Source organism: Enoplosus armatus, chromosome 13 (assembly GCF_043641665.1).
Source record: "Enoplosus armatus isolate fEnoArm2 chromosome 13, fEnoArm2.hap1, whole genome shotgun sequence".
Lineage (NCBI taxonomy): Eukaryota > Metazoa > Chordata > Actinopteri > Centrarchiformes > Enoplosidae > Enoplosus > Enoplosus armatus.
In genome coordinates, this window is record NC_092192.1 from 19468517 (window position 1) to 19487137 (window position 18621).

The following is an 18621-nucleotide window of genomic DNA, read 5'->3' on the forward strand; positions in this document are numbered from 1 at the left end:
AATATTCAATTAATTCTTATCCATATTTAATATCTTAAATAAGATTCATTTCGCTGTGATTCTTATTTAGGAAGATGAATATCAAAATGTACCCTGCAAAAACAGCATCACATTCACTAAAGGAAGGAATCACCGGTTGTTTCAATCCTACCGCCAAACAGAAGGAACGTCCATTACCATGAACTACTTTTATTAATTCAATTAATAAAATGCCAGAGCATGATTAGAATAGGACATGTAAACATTTGTAGAGAGTCCCCAAAGCACCACTCAGTCTATACGTTAAATAGATAAATTAACCAGCATATTTTCAAGATGTTTGTGCTTGAATTGGCCTAAACTCAAACAGTCAGTGTTTAAAAATAAATGACCATCCCTTAGAAATGAGAAAATGTAGTTGCATTAATATAAAGCTGCTAGATACTGACACCAGTGGTTTGTTTGATTGGTTCTTGCTCTTCAACAGTTGCTCTCATCAGGCCGATTGCCTAAAATGTAACATTATAGTTAAACTATGCATTGATTTGCTGATTTATTGTGTCCATGCAGGTCTTTCATTAAATATGAATTACCAACCGACCAGTCAAAGACGCTATGGTTAGCATCAGCTTCAAATCTTAATATATCAGTTCCAGCTTTCAAAAGCTAACTCTTAAATTCCATGGAATTCACACACGGAGATATTTGTGCAAATGAGTATTATTAATGCCATTTCTGCTCAGCGAGCAGGACAAGACATTCAAACACACTCTGGAGAAACTTTGTCCCCGAAGACACTGGAGTCAAATAAATCATCAATGAGAGTCATTTGGTGGGACAAAAGCTGGTTGCAATTCTGATTGAAAATGTGCTGGGTCCATAATTATATGACCCTGCAGTTATTACCAATTACAGCAAACAAACATCAATATTCTACAGATTAACAGTTAATAAGGAGCTGGGATGCTAAAATCAGAGGAACATAAAACTCCCTGGCATGCACACTTGTTTTATTTAAATAGAGGGATGTGATAGGTAACATATTTTACCTGAAGGAGCACTCATTTATTAGTCAGTCTAACTTATATGTACTTTTATTTTATAAAATGTATGAAATGAATAGGAATGAATATGAGCTATAGCATTATAAGTGAGCATACCTGTTTACTATACATTCAAGCACTGAGTTTATGTCAGGCTTTCATACAGTATAAATGTATATTATACAAAGACATTTGCTCACTTCTTAAATTCCCTTTCATAGTGTGCCATTAAGTGTGGCGTGATTATGAGACATGACAATAGATCTTAATGTGACAACAGAGAAGACTTGTTTAAAGTTCAAAAATCAGAAAGGCCTTCTCCCGTCTTATCTCTACTCCTGTGCTTGTTGTGCGTTTAACACGATATGATGAACTGAGCTTCTTTTAAAACTAAAATGTTTATTTCGTCATTTTGGTGGTTATTATAAGAATTGAATGAAGAATGTGACAGTTAGCTTCTCAGTCACAGTAAAAAATACTTTCAAAAATGAATGGAACAAAATAATTAAAGTAAAGGATATTGTCCATATTAAGTAAATACTCAAATCCTGCTGGATGTATACAGGCAGTCATACAAATCATGATCAATAAATGGCCTGAAGAAGGATGAAGTCTGTCTGAGGTCCATCCTCATGTTGAGGCCACAGCAGGTCGTGTTTTTGTCAGATGAGGTCCTAGCTTAGAAGCTCACCTGCTTCACACAGGGAGGTGCCACTGTGTACACCTCACACTGATGTGGGCCATGTATACTAAAGGATCAAGTACACCTTGGGCCCATGCGTACTAAAGCAGGGTCAGATCCCATTCAGCAGGCCCTGAATGCCATAAGCACATTGGTGTAATCCCTGCAGACTACTGAAACGGGTAACTGGATCACTTCTTTTAAAAGCACCTTAATGGATTGGCCTGGCCGTTGATTTTCTTTTTAATACGGAGCATATCGATGTCCACCAATCAAACGCTCTACCACCCTGTCACTAAGTCGGCCTGTCTAAATTTTGCATCTGGAAGCTCCAGAATATGACGGTCATAAAACCGTTTTTCTGACAGGCTGCCCTTGACTAGGTCTCATGCACGTCCCGTCTTTCTGATTTGGAAGAAAGTGGCATTCCATCACAGACAAGGGTGGGATTTACCACAGGATTTACTGAAATGAATATTAAAAAACAACAGCTATGAGACCTAAAAGAAAAAATCCCCTTAGCTGTGAGTCATATTGTCATACTAACGTACTAATAATCTTTCAGAATAAGCTGGCGGTTTTAATATCTAACACAAATGCACTCACTGCCTTCAGCCAATTCTCTCACACTCCTGAGTCGTCATGACGCTCACTAGTTTTCAGTGTTAAGTCTCAACTTTGAGTCCTTGCACGGCTTCAGTCTCACATCCAAGCAGACACATACGAGGTTTGCCAAGGAGAACTACAGTGGACCACGGAGACCTACACACAGTGACAACAAAACTCATAAGATGACCTACCCCTTTCGTGTGATCTGTGGCAACGTCAAGGCTTTCCTTGGCCTGCTAGTTATCCAGAGCAGGGCGAGATAGAAAAGTCTTTAGTGCGGCTGGAGTCTTACCTACCACCCAAAACCCTCTCACCGCTGCCACAGCAACAGAGAGCGGATTACTGGACTGTACCATTCTGTTGTTAGAGGGGATTAGAGTTCACACAACATGGCCCCTTTCTGGGTGCGCGCGTGCCTCTGGGAGTGCGTGTGTGCGTCCCACAAACGAGAGATTACCACAATCGGCATTCTCATTTGAGCTTCACAGGCAGAGAATTTACTCTACTTCAAAGGCAGTGGAGAATTTCACAAAAAAAAATGTAAGAAGTAGTGAGACATATGCCTTTAAGTCATCTCATATTGATGCACAGTAATGATACCTTTAAAATGTGCCTCTCAAGAAGACATGGTAAATGACATTTCCCCCTATTACAGATGTTCAGTGGTGTCGCTAACTAAATTTCACAATTACAGATATCATCCTTTCTGCTTTATGTAACCTATTCAAAATATTTATGTGCGTTTTCTACTTTTTCTGCCTGTGACTGATATATCTGAACATCACATCACCGGTGGAGAACTGTTTCTAAGAACTGAATAGAGAGGAGATCAGTATTAAATGCAGAGAGGATCAGAGTGTGTGACTGTGTATCTTTGATCAGGCCCAAGTTCAAGACAGGGAATCATCTCATTATGGCTTGTGGCAGATTAGTATCGGGTCCAACGACAAGCCATTATATAACACTGCAAAACAGCATCCACACCAGCATAAATATACACTAGGTTTTAGAAAAACTCAGTGGGCTTAACTTGACATCACCGAACAACGTATAATACTGTACCAGCAGTATCACGCTCCGGGCTGTGAAAACATGACCTAGTCTGTGTTTGTCTGCAATCACATACTGAACCTCAAACCAGCTGAACAATATCAGCACACCAGTTCTTCATGAAGAGTTGCACCTTTCCACTCACTTAGGTTACAGTATAGGCACATTGTTAGTGTTTTTATTTCACTATGATGGAATTAGCTTAGCCATTGCTATTTTGAGCTCATGTCTTAAAATTACAGTTGATTTGATGTCACCAGTTTTTCGTGTGCATAGACAAGGTTCACTAATTAAAGACCAACAGGGGTCAGCGTTGTGCTGCGTTCTGATATGAAGGAGGTGGCTCTACCTTCTCTTCCCCCTCCTCCTTCTCAATTTCCCCACACTTCTCTGGGCCACCGGGGTCAGGGCTATGGTCGTGCTGCTGTCTGGATGATGTGACCGACAGCTGCCTCTGGAGCCGCAGCACCTCCCTCTGAGACTCCCTGAGAAGCCTCTCAAATTCCACTCTGCCAGATGGAACAGGGGAGCCCTGCACAGGCACATACACATGCATCAAAGACAGCCATGAGACAACAAAGTCATCAATTCAGCACATTGCTGGTATTTTAATTTTAGTGATTGCTGCATCTCAATTTCCCCATTCAAGCTGAGAAGATCACTTCACCCTCCCTCCCTGTCAATCCTTATCACAGGGTGAAAATGTGCACAGACATCCTCACTAGATCAATGCACAGCTCACCCTGTAAGACCCGTCGTTATTAAACCCAACAGATGTTCACATTCAGGAGAATGAGCTAAGTCACTGTGCCAGTAATTAAAAACAGGCACTTAGAAAGGCAGCCCATTCCTGCACTGTCATCTAGTCATCAGCAGTGACGCAGCCTTTGTAATACGGGCTTAGGAGGGAGTTAGGATGAGCAGTACCCATGTTGTCCAGCAGAGAGCGAGCTTGTGGCATTATGAGCCTGAGGCAGGGATGATGAGTGGGGTTAGATGAAACACTATGGGAAAAACTTGAAAGATCAATGAAGATCAGAGATATGTTAAGGAGAGCGGTGGTCTATATACTAAATGAGGATTTCAGTTGAGAATAAGCCCAAGTCCAAATTGGTGACCACAGTAGAATGTGGACTGAGTTACTGAGGAGTTGTGTTATGAGTACCTTAGTGGTGCCCAGCCGAGCCTCCAGCTCTCTGCACTCTTGCTGTAGGGCAGCAATCTCTTTGTCCTTAGACAGCAGTGCATCGGCGTGCTGGGCGAGGTCACGAGCTCGCTGACGGGCAAACGCCCTCTTGTACTGTTCCACTGACCCGGGTCTCATCAGTGACGGGGAGTTCACCTGCACAAGAACAAGAAGGAAGTGTGTATTAAGCCAGAAAGGTTTCATGGAAGAAGTCTGGAATACACCCTTACTGACAGTTTACACATTTAAACAGAGGGAATTAATAATAAAATAAACATTGGAAATACTTTTAAAATGACTTGGATTCATCAGAATATTCTTAAACTTTAACATGAACCAAGCTCTTTTAACAACATGAAGGAATGCTTGCTGTAGACTATTGGCAGGTGGTGAAGGGAAAGCAGAGCTACTAGTGCTGTCCTGCTGAAGACAGTGGTTATAGTCAAAGATCAGCAAAAAACTATAAAATCCTTTAATATTATACAGAGGCAGCGTTATTAACACAGCCCAGTAATAATACTGTCCAGCTACTGAGCATAGAGCTGTCAGTGTTTTGTGAGGAATGTATGGCTCTCACTTTGGTTACAAGTAATACCAAAGAGATTCTAAAGAATCTGCTATTAAATTAGGCCCAAAAACAGTAGTTTAACGAACGCGTCCTGCTCTTACAAGTCTTTCTTTTGTTGGTGTAGATTAGTCAGAACTGCATTGCTCTGCCCTTCAGTGAGCAGCAGAAGTGGTGGGGGGGGGTTGTCCCTCCCTCAGTCTGGTGAACAGGTGCACTCAGAATACATATCAGCCAGTGACCGTAGCAGCCGGGACGCAGATAGGTGGTCCTTGAACTGTTTGCTAGACTACTGCACTCTTCACTTCTGCTCTTCAGGACAGACTTGTGCTGGAGGCTCTTTACCACTCAGCATCCCTACTCTGTTACGTCACAAATCTGCATTCTTTCAATAAAGAGATGCCCAGAAACACTGCATAGGCATTTATACCTACTGTATTAAAAGTAGCAAGTGAGTTGAGTTTCAACAGAAGTTTAGCTGAAGCTACAGTCTGTCTGACAAGCTTCTGCATACGCTGAGGGATTCAACCAGTGTATAACCAAATTTGTAACCTATTACATTTTTCAATCTTGATCCCCTGATCTGAAAAAATAGACGCTGACATTCATGTCTATGTAGAGGTACAGCTGATAGCTCACTGGCAAACTACGCTGTGAAACAAGACAACCGCAGTAAAACATAACATCCATCTGGAGGAGTTGCAGACATATCAGGTTTTAAAATACTGCATTCAAGAAACATTTCACAGAGGAATATAAATGTTTTCATCTTCGACTGTTTGAGCTGTAGTTTGCTTTATGTAATCTCTTTTGTAGAGATATTACCTCTCAAGAGACTTCCTGGACTTTCTACTGAAAACTGAGTTCTTGTAGCCATTCTAGTGATGCATTAAATTATTCAGTAGGGTGCTGGTATTTTTCAACAAGGCTGCCATTCATCACATGCTGAACTATTCCACTCAAGTCATTACCGGATGTTATGGTGATGTGGTGATTTTGGATGCGTGATAATTAGTCACTCCCAGTATTTGGGTCAGGATGGGGGCAAACACGCTGGGCAATGCAGCTCGCTGTGACAATGTTTGAGGTATTTTGTTTGCTGTTTACCACTTTGAGGTTGGCCTCCTGCAGTTTTCGAGCCCTCTCCTCCAGCCTCTTAGCAAGAACAGCCAGCTCTGTGTTCTTTCTCCTCAAGCGCCTGACCTTCTCCTCGGTCTCTGGGGCGCTGCTCTTCCGCTAAACACACGGGAAACAAATATCATCATCAGACAATGCCTGCAGCAAATAATATAACACCCACACAGCGACGGCAAACAAGAAAGTCACAAAAACAGTTATTCAGAAAGGCTTATTAATGGTTTGAAGAGGGACTCAGCTGCATGCTTCCTCGCTTTATATCATCTTCCTTTGTTACCAGTGGAAATCAGAAGACACATGGGGGAAGGCCCACACGCTGACAAAATAATGATCAAAAAATAATGATGATTTATAAACTGAATAAATGACTGTGAAAAAAGAAATCGGGGGCGAGTAACAGCACCTAACTGAAACAATACACATTTTCAATGTTTTGTTCGCCCTTTCTGTGCACCTGGCCTACTTTCTACGAAGCCTTTAGTCAAGACTACAAACTCTCTGTTATTTTTAGTCCTACCAGCAGGCCATTCTCCTCCCTCAGTGTGGTACAAGTCTTCTCCAGCTCATCCAGGGCTCGCAAGAGTTCAGAGTTCTGACGTACCAGGAAACCATAGTCGGTGCCATTCTGAAAAAACAAGACAGATGCAGAGTTTACCGACTACTGGCTTTTTTGTTTTTATAAAACACAAGACTATCAGTGTATCTGTTATTTGAAGAGTGAAACAGGGATCAAGTTTCATTTCTCTGGAATTGCCTAAACCACGTTCAGTCTCTGAGTTGCAGAAAAGCCTCCCTCAGCCGTCCGCCACTGTTTACATAGCCCTATCTAATGGTGGCCGGCAGACGACAGCCCACTGAAATGGCTCTTCATTAGAGCAACTCACTCAGCCTGCCACTGGCACTGAACACCTATTATATCCCACTAACTCGGCATCTCATATTGAGCTATGTAGGGAGGAGAAGGAGAGACAGAGCGAGAGAGAAAGGCGATCACACACAGATGGATTCACATATTCTTTAAGTTTTTACTCAGCTCGTTATTTCATATATTTTTGTCATCAATCTACACCCTGCCATCCAGTGATGACGTGCTCTTAAAATATTTGTGATCTTCAGGTCTCTTAATAGAGTTTTGTTTGAGCTCAAGTCAGAGCTTTAGCTGTCGTCCCACAGCCACTTCAGTGCTGTTTTAGCTGTGCTAATGATGACTACATGGACGGGACATTACCATACATAGTAAATTAGTGAAAGTGAGGATGGCACCTTAGGGCCATGGACTGTGATTGTTGTTTGGTTAGAAATAAAGAATTGAGAAAGGTGTCCATTTCCCAGAGACACTTTCCAAACCCAGAATATACCTAATGACTGCAGTCAGTTGTCATGTACTGAAACAAATACACATTATGAGGTGTCATAGTTGTTTTATGTAGTGTAATAGTACTGGGCGTTATACAAATAAGATTTTTAGTTTAGCGCTTAGTGAACAGACAGCTCAACAAAGCAGCAGTACATGTGGCAGACAGTCAATGTGGTGATCAAGACTGTCATTGGTGTTTATCGCCCACGTGGAGGAAACCTGGAAGTGGTAGAAACCTCAGATTTGGATGGAAACGATGGCATCCTGCCTCTGTGACAGGGATGCTCTAAATGAGCCCCGAGGCTCAGAGGGAAGGGTTGAGAGTGGAACTGGCACACATGAGAGTACTGGCTGCAGCGAGAGCAGATGGACAGGCAGGGCGAACAGATAAACACCTTCAACAAAACAGTCAACTATACTGACTTTGGATGCTTACGTATGATGAGAGAGCATTACTGTAGAGCAAGGTAGCACTGCCTCATGTTACCGGTGGTCAGCTTGACTAGTATAAAACGGTCTGCATGCCCCTACCCATAATGCGTAAGACAAGAGCTTCTCCAAGTGCCTAGACTGTAGCAGACCACATATCTCAGCATGACAAAAGCACACACAGATGGCTCCACATGTGAAACACCCGTAAACCTGCTAAAACGCGTTCCATTGAGTATCCATTATACTCTCGGGACCTCATTACTAACCTGAAACAGCCCTCTGCCACAATGACATTTTTGTAACAGCACAAAGACTAACGTTATATGAAACATCCTGGTGACATGGTGCTGTAAAAAGTCATATGAGCATCATCTTGTGAGATTGCGTTGTCTTGGTGACTGCAGATGAGGGGCGATCTGGCGGCTCCCTGGAGGGTTTTTAATGCTACTGTACCTGTTATTAAGTCAACGCTAATGACCAGCTGTTTACTAAACTAGCAGCTGAGGCTCCAGTGTGTTCATCTTCCAGTACCATTGTAATGGTAACATTGGACATCCTGTCTGAATATCTAGTTAGTGGGTTACAAACTAGTGCCAGGAAGACCATAAGTTTTCAGGGTAAGTCACAATATTTGCAACAATCTGCCAAACTTCCATATCTAAGTGGCAGAAATTTAAGATAGTCGAGGGACACAGCACAGCTATAAATGCAAAATGACTCGGGGCAGTTCCCTAAAGTAAGTGCATGTTTTAGTACATTTCCAATACTGTCTGAATCAGTTGTGAAAAGCTTGCAGTCAAAGCAAAGATGTGATCACTATTTGTCACTGTAGGCAAAAAAAAAAAGATGCTTCTTGGACGACATTTATAATCAATACAGGCATTGAGTCAGCAAGTACATTCTCCTTAAACTTGATTTCTCTCTTTGGGCACCAGCTAAGATACTGTAAGACACAATGTCATCTCATTATTCTGGTTAAGCATGACTGCACCTCTTATTTTTGACATTAAGTTACATCCTTAAGATTTTCATGAAATCAAACCCAATTTTTTACTATTTATGGTTGGCATTTCTTCTGCAATAGCCAGTTAATGCATTTACATTAGGTAATCATCTCTCTATATGGCAGTTTTTATTGGTAGTGGCAGACTCCACAATTCCCACGCTGGACTCTGAAGGGATTAAGAGTAAAACGATACATACATGTCATTGAGCAGAATTTATTCTACAGATAACAGCCTTCACTCTCTTTGCACTGTGTCAGAGCTGTATTAAGTTACTGCTATTGCAAACAGAACATCCTGCTGCCGCTGCTTCACATTAAAATTTCAACTGGTGAAACACAGGGTGGCATTTATTGTGTAGCTGCAGGAAGCTGCATTTTTTATGTGTAGTTATTATGAAGTAAAAATTGCGAGCATATAAAGTAAGTCTGCCTGTAGTAAAATCAAGACAAAAATGTCAAATCATATTGTTTATGGGTCTTATTCCTGATTCATGATGCTATAGGAATGAATGAAAATTTTACAACATGAACGAGATGTTTCTGTAATAAATCTGTCACAGGATCATGTGCAGGAAAGGCATCCTCCTTAGATAATGTATTAGGGCACGTAGTGAAACTGCACACAAAAGCGCATAGCTTGTCATAAAAACCTACAAACAGCACTTCGTGACCAGCCTGTTTGCTTTGTTGATGATACATGAATTTTTCAGGGACACTGCTTATTCAACTGTCTTGGTTTGATTTATCTCTCGCATTGTAATGTTAAGGATAACATTAACATTAAAACCAGCAACCAATTCAAATGAGACATGCCACTGGATTTCCTTACGGCTGGGACATCCGCACCATGCTGTGCTGCAAGCAGCTGTGATCAGAAGGAATGACACAGGAAAGGTGCATTTCTACAATAAAGGGATTGTACAATTAAAGGTATGGCTTAGCAAGAAGGTTTGCGCACACCTCATCATCTGCCCAGTTCACTGTGGCTGCCTCTCTGCCTTCACTCCCCTGAAACATTTTCTACTGATCTGCTGACAATATCCAAATCTCGATATGGACCAATTTTTAATCAAGCAAGGAGAGAGCAGTCAGCCGCTAACCTCAGTGGTTCTGTCAATACTTCTTGTAGCTGCTTGACAATAAAGGTCTTTCAGTCGTTTACTAGTTCAGTTGTTAGAAAATTGTAACACATAGCAGTAAAAGGTAAAAACAAATTAATATTTTGACCCTCCTATCATAGCAATGTTAGAAGTGACACACCACAGGATGCCATTATTAAAGTATGCTATACCAAGGCAATGGCAAAAGGACACAAGACACCACTTACACTTAATAACACCACCTAATGTCATTGAAGCCGAAATGAGCAGATTTAAGCAGAGATGTTATGTTGCCGGCTCAGAGAGAGTTAGCCTCAGCTAACCTGAAACTTTGTGTCCTTGAGAGTTATTTTGCCATCAGTTAGAGGAGTCAGCCGGCCCCAAAGTCCCAGTCTTCCTCTCAGGAGGACGATGCTCAAGCCCAATCAATCACCTCACAGGAAGGCCAGCCAGAGTGAACTCAGCCTCCGCCTGCCTCCATTCTGATTCTAATGATGTTGGAGTCCATCCATGTCTTGTAATTGTTCCCTGGGAATCGCACTGAAATACACCGGAGGCTCTTCTTTAGGCATGAGGTAATGCTGGCTTCTTACAGACTAAAAACCTTGCCTCTCTTGCTGCCACAGAAAAGGGCTGCAGGTGGTGAGGTCCACTCAAGGCCAATATATTAGCATTCAGCCAGCTCTCCTCTCTTACAGCAGCGCTGCGTCCACATGGGCCTGGCTCAGTAAGCAAGGCAGATGTAACTCAGTAGCAGGAGGGCAGGGGTCTGTACACAAGCGTCTGTCAGGAGAGCCTGAGCCTTGGGCAGGGCAGACGGGCCTAATGGAGCCATCTCCCTATGCTCTGTTTGAATCTGTCTGCAATAATTGTGGATAGATAACAGATTATAAAACGCACACTGACACCATACACATAACTGACACTGCTTACCGTAATGGTACTGTCTACAGCCTGCAGGGTCCAGACCACATCCTCAAGTACCATAGACGTTTTAAAAACATTTTAAATTGTATTGTATTGTATCACTGTAATAGCTGTCAATATGGAAAAGCTGATTATTCTATTTGATTGTGAAGCTGGGAAAATAGTTTTTTTGTCTGCATACATAACTTATTAAGGCAGAAATCATCTGGAATTCCAAGTAAGACGTGATTATGTAATGCCTAAAATGTGCTACACAGTTAGCAAAATTGCCCATTCCTATCACAGTCCTCGTTCTGCAGTGAGAGCTCTTGTGAGACTGCAGCTGATAAAAGCAGAATGGAGCGTGAGATATTTTGCGCTGTGAAAAACCTCTATGGCATCTGGGTCAGCTTTTCATCATAAGGCCATTCTCTGCTGCTCTCTCTACCTACGAAGAGGAGCTGAATCACTTTGCGCTTTTCACATTATTACAAAGAAAGGTCTGTAAAACAGCTTTTCACACAGACGCCCCTTTCACACAAACACCTTAGTCTACAATGACACTGAAATTTCTGTATGGGAGATCTGTATGTGTGAGAGACACTCATCCAGCTGAACCAAACAATGCTGCAGGTTCCACTTGTACTCAAAAGTCTAAGTATACCCTCTGAAGGACAAACTCCACCATCACATGGCTGTCACAGTTTGGAAACACAGCAGGTTGTTCCAGCACCAACATATGTTACTGACCTTGTTAGTAAATGCAACTGGAGCAATTCAGAGTCACTTTAATCCCGTTTATCATAAAAATGAAGTTTTAAAGGTCAATAAAAAGAACCTTTAGGCACTAAAACAAAACAGTAACATTGAAGAGAAGTGACTTGTTACTAATTATCCACGTGCGTTACTTACTCTTATAACAAGCTGACACAGACAAGACTGAGCTTCGTAAAGAGAGCAGGCTAAATTGCCTCTGTCTATCTGGGTCAGTTGCTGTTTTATATGCCTCTAAGGGTCTAAATTAAAATAGCTGAGGGTTTTCTGGAATTCATCCCGTCTTTGGCATTTTATTGCAAGCTAGTAGAGAAGCAACACAGACACGATGGGTAGATTAAAGAAAGACACCAGATAGAAACCAGCCTATTAAGACAAATCTTGACAAGTCTTATTTGGAGCTTCTAAAACTGTGCATACTTAGAATACCAACAAAGGGAAACTTTAAATGAATTGCTCTAATAGTTCTATCAAAGCATGCACTAGGGCTCATGCAGTAACTGTTTTATTAGCAATACTATTAAATAAAACAGTGTTTTGCATTTAAGTTATTCAGACAACATCTTCATCAATTGGACAACACACACACAGCATTTAGAAAAAAAAACATTTTCTGTATTTGCAGGAAGTTTCTGAATTTCGTTGTTTTCAGTTTTTGCAGCATGTTTTCTCCATTTGCTTGTGTTTTGTCTATTTGCAGTGTGTTGAGCTTTCAGGGCCACCGTACATTCTTCTGTTTAATTTTTCCTGACCAACTGGGAACCCCCTATCTCCACTGTGCTGTGATTTCCTGCATCACACAGCTGTTAAAAGAGGGGTTTCTTAGATGAAAATGTAAACCCCCTGAAATGTTAGGCATATATTTTGCAGAACTATTTACTATATAGTTTATTTGGCAGAAAAAAAAAGCAGAAATAATTTAAATGCAGGAAACGTTGACAGTAAATGTAAGAACAATTGAAAGGCTGTAAAGAAAGGAGATATTTGTGACATAATAGGTGCCTTTAGTTACCTATCAACAAAGATTCAAATAGATCATTAAATGTCTGTGGACTTGTTCTTACATATTCATAAGGTCTCACAACCAGATTATCCTTTTGTCTGGAATCCACGGCGAGCTTTTGTAAGGCGTATGGAAATGTCTACAGAAACACCAACATCAGCATTTTCAGCTGACAGCTAGAAATCCCCCACTATAAGCCTCTAAGGAGACTGCAAGACAAAGACACAGAGATGTGCATAAGCAAATGCACACACACACACACACACACACACACACACACACACACACACACACACACACACACACACACATGTTTTGCCATGTGAACTCTTTGTTAGACATATTTGAAGTGGAAGTATTGAAGCTCCAATTTTAGCATCATTTCAGCCAAAGTCCATACAGTCTGTATTACAACCCAAGCAATCCCAGGGTCTACTACTAAAGCAATACATTAATACACCAGTAATTATACCAAGTGTGGGTTGGGACTTGTACGAAAACCTGATACTAGAGGCAGTTTCTTTCAGAGATGCAGAAGAATTTGTATTTTTAAAAAGAGTCCATCAGGTTCTCAAATATACTCAATATCGTGAGAGCTTCTGATGTGAAGTTATGATCATCCTACATTTTGTACTCTGGCTTTTCAGAAAACTACAGATTCTTTTTTAGAAATGCACAATGCACAGCCTGCAAGTACATGCTGCTGAGTTTCATTCAGCAGCATTCGCTCAGAGCATTGGCATGAAGGAGGCAGTCTGCTGAATCTGGAAATGTGCCTTAATTAATCCAGGCCTTGTCTGCTCCCAGCAATAATAGTCCCGTAGACCCAACCCTCAAACACCGCATGGTCGGAGAAATTACTCCTGAACACAGCTTTAATTACCAGCAGAGGCGAGAAACAGAATAGCTATATCCAGAAGAGACTGGGAATGGCCCCCCTCCCACTGAAGTGGACACTAATGGACTTCACAGTATCTGTGAAGCGTTATAATTTAGAGCCAGATCAATGACTCTCTTTATCTCCGTCTCCGACAACATCAGTGGGTTTCTGTTGAGGTTTCCTAGACTGCTCTGCATCCTCAAAAGACGTGAAAAAAGTTTAAGAATGAAAGCGTTTTGATCTTCTACATTACAGAATAGCAGTCCTTTATGTTTTACTCTATTACCACATACATCTCTTGTGGCTTAACGCTCCACTGCACATGAATTTGCCAGTGCAAAGAATGCTCAGAAATGTTTGTCTCCAATGCTCTACTGCATATTATTTTCATATGCAATATTCACCTTATTCATAGGACAAAAAGCTAGACTATGGCAAGTGCTTAAGCTCATCTGAGATCTGGGGCATTGCAAAATGTGTCCTTATGGTAAAGGAACGGGGAGGCTGCTTTCTACAGCAGTCTCAAAAAAAGCAGAGAAAGATCTCTTTAAAAAGAACCACAAAGCTGTTTGTGGCCCGAGGTATTTTATTAACAGCAGCTCTCTCCCTATACTCATATATAAGTCATGAAGAAGCCCTCTTAAGTGTCCTCTCAAATCCCCTCCTGTATCTAGCTCCCCCAGGGCACCTGACGGTGACAGATTAGGGGGTCTCTCTTATGGCGTTAGAGAACAAAGAGCCAACACGAGACACCCCTTCTACTTCCCCCAGATGCCCAGCAATCTACCTCTACCAACCCCTCATACAAACGTCCTCTGGGTGAGGCTGTGCAAAAATGAAATGCACTGTCTGGAAATGCTTGTTAGTGCCTTTCCCCTCCACTAAGTTTAGAATATGAGATGTGCATACATTTCTGCACATAACCTAACCCTAACCCTAGTTTACATGCAGTGATGGGATTTCCAACCATCAGACTCTGAAGACATGACGCATTCTCATGTAGCAGTGGGCTAATTCATCTGTTATGTAAGAAGTGATTTTAATCCAAGGGAAGAAATCAACACGGAAGCCATGGTAGCTATGTTTCAGCATTTGCAATGCGTGGTAGGTGTATTAATTATAACATCCGATCAGCCCTCAGATCTTGTCTCTCTTCTTTCTTACAAAGCCATTACAACACTGCACTACTGACACAGTAATCAAAATCCATACTAGCATGGCTGCCTCATCACATCACAGTCCACAAATAAAAATGTCACAATTCCCTGAGGGCTTAATAAGATGTCAGACATGCAGAGAACATCTGGCTTTTAAAAAGTCAAAAGATGAACAGAGGGAGGGGTTGCCAGATTATTCCATTTAGTGCAGTGTCAGCAGAAAATGGAGAGAGGGGAGACAAACTGTAGTATAGATGATTTGTTTCTCCTCCGACCCTCCACAGGTTCAACCCTGAGAGCTTCAAAAGAATATAACCCTTAATCTTGTCAAAGAAAATTGCATATGCATACAAGCCCTCTCGACCCCCCGCTATTACACTGGCAACAACTTCATTTGTGGTCTAGCACAACAGACACAACAACAGCCAATTTCATTGTACAGCCTGGGCTGACCTCCACAAGCTACAATGCACTCAGCCAGAAATGGAAGTGCATAAAATTAATTGAAAAAAATGCATCCAACAGGCCCCGCAAGGACCTTCCTGCCATTCTTGATGTTGCCAAAAATCACTCCTCCTACTCTGTCACTGTCATCGCTGCCAGCATCTCATCACCCAGAGCTCACTGATAAAGAGCTGGAAATTCCCCCCAGACGTTTCCAGTTTAGAGACATGTTCTCAGTGAGCAGGGGAAGTACCCGTTAATCACCAGACAGGTGCAAACATACGTAACCATTGTTATTTACAGAGGTATGTTAATGTTATATCAAACTAAATGGCTGAACACTATCATACTGGTGTTTAGTCAATGACTGTTCTACTCAAGAGTTCACAGCTTATTGAGTTCAAGTAGTCTATTTGATCTCTCTGTTGGCAAAGTCACAAGATATTGATTGAACTGCCCTTGACACTTTGAGTTAACACTACATTTCTCTTCAATACATTTAATTAGGTAGCATCTCGTTTAAAGGCAACAATCAAAAGGAAGGAAATGTGTTGACCTTAAAAATACAGTATATCTCTATACTGTGCAAATCATGTGATATCATGATCTAGAAGTAGGCTTAGCCATGAGGCAGATACTGTATATTTAATATATTCAGAAGAGCAGGGGGTGGACCAGGCTTGGAAGACAGCAGAACCATTAATAAAACGCACACACAGACACACCCTGTCTAGGACAGGACAGCAGAGGGTCAAGACAGTCAATAAGTCTCTGACAACAATGCACCACTCAAATGTCTGAAAACTATTACAGTGGTCCACAACCAGTCACATTCAATAGATGTACATCTAGTGGAGGCACTCCCGTAATGAAAAGCCAAATTGACCTTTCTCGACATTCAGTGCGTCAACAAAATGAGTCTCCCTTTCCTCCTCCAGGCAAAAAGCATTGCCCATTGTGAGTGAACCACAAGTAATCATGGGTTTAATCTCACCAGCCGTTTGGGAGCAGGACCAAGCAATGCAGAAATGTCACAGACAGCAGAGAGCCCGTGGAAGACACCAAATGTGCAGCAGTCTGGATGCAGGCTAGTGAATGTGAACGTGAGGAGGGAGTGCCAGACAGACTCTGAGTGATATTAGGTCTTAGCAAAAGCCTTTAAAGAGGCAAATGCTGCAGGCCCAAAACATAAACATATGTGTTCTTATACTTGTACCTAATTCGTTGGAATTAGGTGTCATAAGTTAGGTTCATGACAGTTAGTTGGCGATGACAGGAAAATGGGAAACAATAATGGGCATCCTAAGATGTTCTTAGCTGTTGGAGGATATACACTAAAGGGCAGCTGCAGTGGTAAAGAGCAACAGGGCTTTATAAAAGCTTCCAAGTTCAATCTTTGTCACGGCAAATATGTGCAACAGTGAGCAATACTTCGGAGTAAATGCATACGAGTCGACTGATCAACAGGATATATTCAGGACCTCCCACATACAGTGCAGTATATGTGTGTGGATGTGTCCCCGACTCCACAGTTGCGAATGAATGTGACAGCGAACACAACGCCTGACCCCTGTTCCATAGAGAGAGTCTACAGCTCGATGCAGACAGACAGACAGGGATGTTTGGGCTGGGATATGGTGAGAGACAAATACTCCAGAGAGTCCCCTCTCACTGCTCTATCAATTATTCATAAGTCATTACATGGCTGGCCAATAAAACACACTCACACGCGCACACACACACACACACATTGTAGGACCTTGTGGCAAACATGAGCAATACGGAATCAGCAACAAGAATGAATCATATCTGGATTGTTAAGTGAAATAGTCAAAACATAAAAAACTGTGACCTTTTAAATAGAAAGAATCGATTAGTTGATTTATAGAAAATTAATAATGAATTTATTATTTTGAGTCAATCTTTGAAAAAAAAAAAGCCAAAATCCTCTGGTTGCATCTTCTCCAATGTGGTGTTTGCTGCTTTCCCTGTTTTATATCACTGTAAAATGAATAGATGTGAGTTGGGACTGTCGGTCAGACAAAACCAGACATCTGATCTTTTCACAATTTTCTGATGTTTTAGAGACTAAAAGATTAACCGAGACAATAATCAACAGATGAATTGATAGTGAAAATAATCATTAGCTGCTACCTTTAATGCATATCTGTGCAATTAATACTAGCAAAGAGAAAGAAAACGATCCAAATATTCACAGAGAATACGGTTATTTGGCAAATCCATCTCAACTTGCATGCTCAATACTAAGTGCAAGTGGCCACTGTTTAGCATTGTTATTACATCAAAGTTTACTGACTTGCCAATTGAAAAGATCCATAATAGCCATGTGACTAAAGACAAAAAAAGTGAATTGTTTTAATCAACCTTATACCTGTCTGTCTTAACAGTGGATGCTCATCATCACGGACTTCATCAGGATGACTCACAATTCAAACACTCATCACATGGACACATCGTGATTCATTTCAGAAGAATACAAGCAAAGTTTTAGTATAATCAGGTCTCCTATACAGACACACCGCTCCACTTTCAGTATTCCCACAGGTACAAACTGGGTCGGCAGTGACCTGTAAGGCTGGCGTCAGTGCGTCAAACACCCAACACTCAGTCAGTAGTAAAACTGACTTTCAATACTGTGGTTTACCCTGAAAAATCTGACTGCACTTGTTGTAGAGCTGAGAGTAGGGTGAAAATAGCTTTCCAGAATTTTAGCTGAGCATCAGTTATGTCATTATGTCCACAGCAGGGGAAATGACACGTTGACAAGGTAACAAAGCCTATATTTACAGGCTACAGTACCACAGCTGACGCCAGATTGAGCGACAAGTACTCATACGTTTGGGTTACAAGGCAGGAAATGCCCCCGCTAACTGGATTGACTGAGGTAACGGTATCCCTTGTGTGAACAGAAGCACCCCAAATATAGCAGGGTCAACATTTTGTCAGAGCTGAAACATGCTTGCACATTCTCCAAAGTCAGCCGAACCAGATATTCCTAAAGGCTGCAGAATAACCGTTTACAGCTACTGGAGTTAAACTGTGGCAAATATACCAAGATTCCTAGCCACTGGACAAAGGTCTTATACTGGTACAACACTGAAGGAAAGACCACTTTCAAAAGATCTCAAACTGTGCCAGCCTGGCCTTAGCTTCATAATCACAGGAAGGGATCACAGCTAAATACAGGGAGGTATTTAGGAGAAACAGGGTTTAGTTGTAGCTCCATTTGGAACTCATAGTGTGTAAACCCAACAATCATTAGAGAGGTGGCCATATGGTTTCCAGACAGG

The 18621-nt window shown here is 41.6% G+C and overlaps 1 protein-coding gene across 1 annotated transcript in view; it reads right to left on the minus strand.

Annotated features, from left to right (window-relative positions):
* Positions 1-18621, minus strand: part of LOC139295020 (peripheral-type benzodiazepine receptor-associated protein 1-like) — a 55201-nt gene that overhangs the window by 26768 nt on the left and 9812 nt on the right. The window contains 4 exon segments of the mRNA XM_070917073.1: positions 3713-3895; positions 4529-4705; positions 6222-6350; positions 6769-6876. Of these exon segments, the coding sequence (XP_070773174.1) occupies positions 3713-3895; positions 4529-4705; positions 6222-6350; positions 6769-6876 (597 nt within the window).